The sequence below is a fragment of the Phaseolus vulgaris genome, chromosome 6, assembly GCF_000499845.2.
Source record: "Phaseolus vulgaris cultivar G19833 chromosome 6, P. vulgaris v2.0, whole genome shotgun sequence".
Lineage (NCBI taxonomy): Eukaryota > Viridiplantae > Streptophyta > Magnoliopsida > Fabales > Fabaceae > Phaseolus > Phaseolus vulgaris.
In genome coordinates this window covers 14416955-14425668 of record NC_023754.2, presented here as the reverse complement: position 1 = coordinate 14425668, position 8714 = coordinate 14416955, and the positions used below count along the sequence as shown (strand labels likewise).

At 34.5% G+C, this 8714-nt stretch overlaps 1 protein-coding gene across 1 annotated transcript; it reads left to right on the top strand.

Annotated features, from left to right (window-relative positions):
* The first annotated feature begins 2072 nt into the window (after positions 1-2072).
* LOC137831209 (glutamyl-tRNA(Gln) amidotransferase subunit A, chloroplastic/mitochondrial) lies at positions 2073-7817 on the top strand. Its single transcript, XM_068638791.1, has 10 exons — positions 2073-2682; positions 3840-4151; positions 4357-4536; positions 4650-4744; positions 4846-4921; positions 5067-5144; positions 5345-5438; positions 5523-5572; positions 6097-6210; positions 7353-7817. The coding sequence occupies exons 1-10, from the start codon at positions 2098-2100 to the stop codon at positions 7446-7448; spliced, it is 1680 nt and encodes a 559-aa protein (XP_068494892.1). The 5' UTR covers positions 2073-2097; the 3' UTR covers positions 7449-7817.
* Positions 7818-8714: the final 897 nt, after the last annotated feature.

Here is an 8714-nt window from a genome sequence, read left to right as displayed (position 1 = left end):
TTTTAATAAGTGGATTTGGGGAGTGAAAAATGATGAAAACTAAAGAAATAAAGTAAACAAATGATGTTCTTTGAATTAAGAAAAAGATAATAAAAAATGAAAAAAAAATTATGAAGTTTTCCCTAGTGCATGCTAGGGTTACATCACATTTAAGGTAATTCTTATGGAACACTTGTTTCTAGTGACATTGAGAAGTCCTGTAAGTGTATGTGATGACACATTTTCTAGGCCAATTTAACTATCTAATGCATGTTAGAGTTACATCTCATCTAAGGTAACTTCTACTCAACACATGTTCTCAATGACATATTCAAGACCTACATGTTTGTCACTGTGCACGTTACACGTGTCCTGAGTCACTCCAACCACTTAGTGCATATATGAGTACATCCCATCCAAGATAATTTTTTTTCTCGAAACGTTTTTCCAGTGACATTAACAAGTCTTACATGTGTGGTAATGTGCATGTGTATGTGATACATGTGTCCTGAGCCATCCCAATCATCAAATGCTTATTAAGGTTACATCTCATCTCACCCTCTATTGTTAAAGTATAAATTAGTGCACTTGAATGATTGGAAGGATGTAACATTTGGAACTCATACAAGGGAAAATGGTCTACATTGAAGAATTGAATGCTTACAATTATTTTTTTCCTCAATTGATTGTGAGGATGACATGTATGCATTCTATAGGTCCCAAATGACATTATCCTAAATCATCTAAAGACATTGGGAGTGAACTATTGTTCACTGGTGGTCAAGAAGTTATAAATATGTTTTACCACAAGTCATTACTTCCTTTTTTCCTTTTGGATAAACTTACCAAGTGGTTTGCATTGTGACAAATAAAAATATGCAAGATATAATTAGGTGGCATTCTCAATTCCTATAATACTATCACTTTTTGTTAATTTGATGACAATGGTATGAGAATTCGTTGATTATGGAGTTTGATGTAGTAATAGCGGGAGAATAATTAACCAATAATCAATTATTATTGATTATAAATTTGTTGTTGTATTTCTAATTTTTGGACAAATTTGAAGGTGTAGGGTAATTGCAGTTTTTAAGTTATGTAGTAAGGGATGTATAATTAAAATGTTATAGTGTTAGTGAGATGCAATAAAATTTATTTTTGTGAAAAAAGAAACCACTTTAATGATTTTCTTGTTAAGAAGTGTGGTGTTGCTAGTTTTTGTAAAACATTGTGAAATATTGAATGATATGATATTTTGGTAAATATTTATTTTTATTTTTGTTTTGTTTTGATACGATGTTTTTACATTTCGAAAACATATTTAGACTTTGAGAGTTACATTGTTGGGTTAATTGGAAAGGAAAAGTGCAGACAATCAAGTTCATTCACCATTGAATTTGTTATTGGTTATCCTAATATTATCATTATTTTAATCCTTACACAAAGTTGAACCTCACAAAAAAAAAGTCAATCAAATTCAACATAATCTTATTAACAAAACAAACGTCTATTGACATATTGAGTATCTCACTTGTCTCTAAGGTTTACTAACATCCTTTATTCTAAAATGACCACCCTTACAAGCATTTATACCAACACCCTCTTTACTTCCATTAGTTCCAACATCCTCCACATGAACTACACAATAAAATTCCATCTCAACATACTCCATTCCATTAGGTACACATCAAATTCAGTCATTGCATCTTTCAAACCATCACTCTCATTGCCCAAACTTCATTATTTTCAGTATCACTTTCAATTGCTTCAACGTACTCAATTATATATATGTTTCACTAGTAAAATTGTTCACCATAACTTTCTACTACCTCTCTATTTTTTTCAAAGTTAACCAACACATAATTATTTCAAATTTTTATCCATCATTCTTTTTTTAGATTTCCACCACACTAATTTAAAAATTAAATAGAACATCTTGCTGAGACAACTAGAAAAAGGTGAGTATAATTGATTTGTTTATTAATGACATGCAACTAATTTTAAGCTTAATTACTTTGCAATGAAAGTTTAAAAAATATAGGTAGTTTGGTAAATTAAATAATTATATAATTTTTTTTTCTCTTCTTCTTATCATCATGAGTATAAGAGATAACAGTTATGTTTCGTTCATTCATTGATTCTCATTTTTTTTTTCTTACTGAAAAAATGATACTATCCACACTTCAAACCCCTCGCTCCCTTTCTCGCCTCTCGCTCACTCGCCACTCCCACTCCTACACCTCACGCGCCTCCCTAACAGACCAAACCCCAACCCTCACCACCTCGCCTCCGCCGCACTCGGAAATCCTCTCCACCCGCCAAACCCTCCTCTCGCGCCGTGCCTCCGCCGCCGACCTCGCCCTCTCCCGCCTCGCGCGCCTCCGCCTCGTCGAGCCCCGTCTCCGCGCATTCCTCCACCTCCCAGACGACGACGCCCTCCATGCTCAGGCTCGCAGACTCGATGCCCGCATTGCCGCCGGCGACGACCCAGGTCCCCTCGCCGGCGTGCTCGTCGGCGTGAAGGACAACATTTGTACCAAGGACATGCCGTCCACGGGTGGGTCGCGCGTCCTGGCGGGGTACCGGCCGCCTTTCGACGCGACGGCGGTGAAGAGGGTGAGGGAATTGGGGGGAATTGTGGTTGGGAAAACCAATATGGATGAGTTTGGAATGGGAAGTACCACTGAAGCTTCTGCATTTCAGGTTCTCTCTTAATACTGCATTTACGATTTTTTTTACTATGGTTTATATTGCAATTTGAATTTTTTGTTTAAGAGTTAATTGTTTTGTTAACTTTTGATGCTTATTTAGTACGTGGTATGCATATTTAGGTTTGAATGAGCATTCAAGCTCAACTAAACTCTACTACTAGTACTACTGCTATTATTTAGTTATACTATTATTAATGGTGTTTTAGTCTGAAAATTTTCTAAATTTTGATTTTAATATTTAATTTTTGGGTACTTCATTTTTTGAATCACCCATATTTTCCTACCCATATGCAGGAAAATGTTTGGATATTTAAAAAAAATGTTAATGGGCGTCTCAGTCATCCAATCACAAATTATCACCACCCATATAAGCTATAAAAGTCAACAAATTTACCATATAAATGGCAATGTAACACTATTTTAGCATGTTAGTACATATTATTTTTTTCTCTTTAAAGATACACGGGCAAAAGTTATTAGTTTTAAAGTTGATGACAAAAATCAAAATTTGGATATTCTTTACGGACTAAAAATTCCATTAATCCTTATTTTTATTACTATATCGGAAGTGCTTTAAGTCAGAAATGAGGCAAGAGAGGAGGATTTCTGTATAGTTAAGGCTCTGACCGAATTTGTTCCCTCGCACACACTATTGTTGATGTTTTGGAATTGAGAGTTCAGTAGATTACGTTATAAAGGTGATTGAAGATTCAGAAGGTTGATGCTGAATGTGTTGAGTGGTGTGATTTTAAGAGCATTGTGGATGCGAGGTGTCTCTAAGAATGTATGTTCTAAATTGTCAACTGCCCAGCTTGCATTGTTAATTTGTGGATGAGTGACTTTGATATGACTGCGCTTTTCATTTGTGTCTAGGAGTTGAAATATTGATTAGCTGTTCTATTGGAAGTAGGATTCCAGTGTTTCTTTGGTAGAGAAAATGAGGAATGAAAATTGTCAATGAATGACTTGATGGACCTTACATGCAATAATGTGTTGCTCATTTTCATTCTTGCTATGTTATTTCCCCTTTGTTATTGCAAAGTTTCATGGAACAAGAGGGATTGTGTGTGGGTCCTAGCTTTATTATTTGTATTTCCCATTTATAACTGCGATTGGTTTACTCAGGTGCTGCATATGTTCATTCAATAGGTGACTGCCAACCCATGGGATGAGTCTAGGGTGCCAGGGGGATCATCAGGAGGATCAGCAGCTGCAGTTTCTTCCAGACAGTGTGTTGTATCACTGGGAAGTGACACTGGTGGAAGTGTGAGGCAGCCAGCATCTTTTTGTGGCGTTGTAGGTTTGAAGCCAACATATGGGCGTGTCTCAAGATTTGGACTTATGGCATATGCATCATCACTTGATACCGTTGGCTGCTTTGGTTCATCAGTTGCTGATACTGGGATTCTCCTTCATGCAATTGCTGGTCATGATAGATTTGATGCAACCTCAAGTAAGCAGGTAGGTAGGAGTATGAGTTTTTGCAAATTTTGGTGTAACTGTTCTAAGCCATCCAATTTCTCATTGTTGGCAAGGGATATTAATAATGTTTAGTAATCTGTTCCTCAATAAGATCGGTGATTGCTGAAATCAGTGGATGTAAGTGTTATTTAGTTCTTGTTATTAAGCCAATGTCTTTTCAATAATATATAGTTTCATTTTCCAGGATGTGCCTGACTTTCAATCCCAATTTGCCTCTGTGAGCTCCTTGGAAAGTAAACCCTTGAAGGGACTGAGAGTTGGTCTGATCAGTGAAACTATTGACAAGGGTGTTGATGCTGGAGTAATTTCAGCAATTCGTGCCGCTGCTTTGCATTTTGAGGAATTAGGATGCTCTGTGAATGAGGTCCGTATCATTTTTCTCTAATTATGAATCACGACTTCCATTGGTTCTTTTGATGTCCTTTTGCAGTTTCTATTTTCAGGATGTCCTTTTCATTTGCTACAAACTTATTACAGGTCTCATTGCCATCCTTTTCCCTTGGGTTGCCAGCATATTATATCCTTGCTGTGTCTGAATCATCTTCCAACTTGTCTCGCTATGATGGTATCAGGTCAGTGACTTGACTCACTTTTCTTATTTCACTCTCCCCTCAATACATTTTCTTTGATAAACCATTAGCCTGGCTTTAATTGGCCACTTGTATATATTTAGATATGGAAACCAAGTTTATGCTGATGAACTAGATTCTCTTTATGGAGGTTCCCGAGCTGAAGGGTTTGGTTCCGAGGTACACACCTCTCATTCCTTCTTAATTCCAAATTTGGCACCAAGATGTGTGGTAGCTTAGCTTTACATACACCGGATTAAAAGAAATGGTCCATGTATGTGTTGGTATTGCTATTTAAGCTACCTTTCAATTTGAAATGTCTCAGGTCAAAATGAGAATTTTGATGGGAACATATGCCCTTTCAGCTGGTTACTATGATGCATATTACAAACGTGCACAGCAGGTACTACTAATGTTGTTTTATTTATTGCTTCGTAGATCTGATCTAAGTCATAATGAGTTTGAATTCAGTTTTATATTATGGGTCGCGAATACATGTTGCTTTAAGAAGTTTTAAGTTTCTGGAGTTAATCAATTTCATCATCTTCTAGAAGTTTAGTGTTTTAATGACAACATTAAATATTTATGAATGTTATGTTACAGGTAAGGACCATAATTAGGAATAGCTTTAAGGAGGCCCTCAGTCAAAATGACATCTTGATTTCCCCTGCAGCTCCTTCAGCTGCTTATAAAATTGGTTAGCGTCTTCATCTCTTTGTGTTTGCATTATAGAACTTTAGTATCTGCGTTCTAATTGTTTTATTTCCTTTGGCACTTGCAGGTGAAAAGAAAAATGATCCTTTGGCTATGTATGCAGGCGATATTATGACTGTAACCATTTCATTCTTGAACAAGATTTCTATCTCATAGTTTTGATTGTTTGTGTGTGTCCAGATAGTGTTAGTTTGAAGTCTTAGACATGTGGTATTGAAATTCTTGAACTCCGCTTAGCTCAAGCCCGAGTCATGCATGAACTGCTTAAACTTCAAACCCTGTTAGCACTTCAACTGGCCACATAACTGATGGTGATCAGATCTGACAAAAAATCTAGATTAAGCTTTAGAAAATCGAGATGGGTGCTAACTCATCCAGGAATTATATTTGCTAACCATTAACTGTCAGGTTGGTTGCATTGCATGAGTTCATTCTCAACATGTGCTTAGAATGTAGTAGTTCGAGTTCTAGAGGCTCAACAAGGGAATTTCCCATTGGAATTAAGTCACCATTTAGCATACCTAATTATCCAATCGTTAAGTTTTTTATATTCTCTGTAATGTCTGAAGTTTCATTCATATACAGTAACACATCATACATAGTTTTTTCTCCTTCTTAATTGATGATTTTTCTTTTTACAGGTAAATGTTAATCTAGCTGGATTACCTGCCTTGGTTTTGCCATGTGGCTTTGTTGAGGATGGACCTGCAGGCCTTCCTGTTGGTCTGCAAATGATTGGTGCAGCCTTTAACGAGGTATTGACTTTTCCTGTCCACTACAATGGACTCCTTGTTGATGGAGCTCTTTATATTACTGTTAGTTTTGCTGATAAAAAAAATATATAACTGTTAGTTTTGTTTTCTTTACCAGTCTTTAATTCTTAAAAATATTAAATAGGAAGATGCTGATACGTTATAGATCTTTTTGAACTAAGTTGAAAATGATAAAACAAAGTTCAAGGGAAGAAAAAGTAAATAAATAGAAAGCTTTTGGGCTAATGTAAAATTCTAAAAAAGTTTGGTTCCTCTTATGCCTCAAATTAGATATTTGTGTAAAGAATGCAAATGGCATTGATCTCAATGTTTTGATATGGTGTCTATTTTTCTTTCTCGGGGTGGATCTAAGATTTTTGTTCCAAAATTCTGCTTTTCTGTGAGCATGGATGTTTTGTTTCATGCGCCTAGATTTGATAGAAAATCTCCCATTTTGTGATGCCACACACGTGGGGAAAAGCTGGAAAAGGAAGTAGAATGTGTATAAGTTCAACAGATATTGAGCAGAAAGACTATCAAAATTTGAAAGGTGAATACTAAAGAGAGGAAATATTGCTAATTAAGTTTGCTTAAAACTCCAGCAGCATGAAAGAAGTAAAAATTTATAAATATAATCAAATATAATAGGAATTCTCAACCCCGTGGCAGATTTCGTGACAAAATTCTGAAAAGTTATTAGGTGATGTAAAAGTGATTTTGACTTGTACAAATGAACAAGTGATTTCTCCCATGTGTGTTAAAATATCCATAAATTTTTATGATAGCTAGTTTATCATTCTTTGCTTATAAGATTCAAAGTTAAAGGGCGAGCCTTGGTGCAACAGTTAAGTTGTACCTTGGTAATTGGTTAGTCATGTGTTTGAGTCCGGAAACAACCTCTTCACATAAGTAAGGATAAGCCTCCGTACAGTAATCTTTCTCCAGCCTTTTGCATTGGGCTATGTTAGTATCAAATTGAAAGTTATCATACAGTCAAAGTTAACTAATGTGATCCTACTCATATTTTGGAGACTTTTGTTAAATAACATATATAACTGAGGAAAATGTGGTATGTGATATTCTGCAAGAGTATATTTTTGACATTGAGCCACAGAATCATCCTTTGGCTTGGAATTAAATTGCAGGGAGAACTGCTGAGAGTGGGACACATCTTTGAGCAAACTCTTGAAAATTTCAGATTTGTTCCACCGATTGTAGCTGATGACGACATTGCATTCTGAGTATAATTTTATCATTCCACATTTTTGTGTTCCCTCAATATTCCTTTAGTTTCTTGACACTGAGGTGGCTGGAGCAGGTATTTTTCAGCACCGGTAATGCTTCTCTAAATTTTTTAGCCTTACTACTGAAAGAGGGTTTTGTGAGAAATTTCACTATTTGAAATTGAATATTTTCACAATAAACCTTCATTCAACTGGTTTTTTGATGAGGGGGTCACCTGCTACGGTTAGCAATTGGATGAATTATTAAATGTTGTGTTTATTTAGTTAAGAACTAGCTAGATTGATCAGTGTAAAGGAGCAAATGGTCTTTGCTCTTACCAAACAATTTATCCTTGTAATTTATTCTTGAGGATTTCTTTTGAATAAGGGTGTTTGTTAACATTTCTAATTTATTTTTAAATTTGGTTGCATACAAAGGCTTTAATCAGTATACTGGTTACATTGAAATGTGTTTGTAACTACAGAACAATTAATGTTAAGTCCAAAAATCCATTGTTACAAGAATTTAATCTCCATTGATACAGTAGAGTTTATACCGTTGACCAATAAAAATAATGATTTTTGAAGTATTTATTGTATATGAACATTTTGATAGCGTAAAAATATTGTTTATATTGTGTATGCATTAGTTATTTATTTGTTTTTGCTACAGCTAGTGTTGTGAATAATAAGAGTAACATGAACAAAGGAAACATGAACAATGTAAAGTAACATTTGTTTCCTCCATGAATCTTTTGTTGTTTGGTAGTCTGAAGCAAAACTGAATCGTGATTCTTTTATTTGAAGAAAAGAGGAGGGGTTTTTCATGAATCTTGTGTTGCAGTGGTGACGTGGTTCAGAAGTATCCAACAAATGAGATGATTAGGAACTAAAATCTAAAATAATGAATTTGTAATAACTAAAATACAAGTGACATTTATATGCACTAAAACATAAAAAGTAATATATCGGCAAACGCTAAAATAAAAAATTACATGTTTGAAGTGATTAATATATATATATATATATATATATATATATATATATATTTGTAAGAAATAAAAATGAATGTACTATATTTATAGAGATTTTATTTATGTTTTATAAGAAGATTTTAATTATTAATGAATGACATTAATGAACAATAATTAAAAGATTAAAAATTACAAAAAAAATTAGGTAAAAGAAAAAACCCACAATTCATATAACATTACATTTGTGATGTTATTGTTGAATAGGGTAAAGTTGGATAGGTTTAGGTTAAATATAACATTTACTTATTTA

Bases quoted from the DNA above. Each gene is read 5' to 3' on its own strand.
- LOC137831209 (XM_068638791.1), top strand. From the start codon at position 2,098: ATGTTTCGTTCATTCATTGATTCTCATTTTTTTTTTCTTACTGAAAAA. The intron at 2,683-3,839 runs GTTCTCTCTTAA...TTCATTCAATAG, and splicing joins CTGAAGCTTCTGCATTTCAG to GTGACTGCCAACCCATGGGA. The intron at 5,439-5,522 runs GTTAGCGTCTTC...TGGCACTTGCAG, and splicing joins TTCAGCTGCTTATAAAATTG to GTGAAAAGAAAAATGATCCT.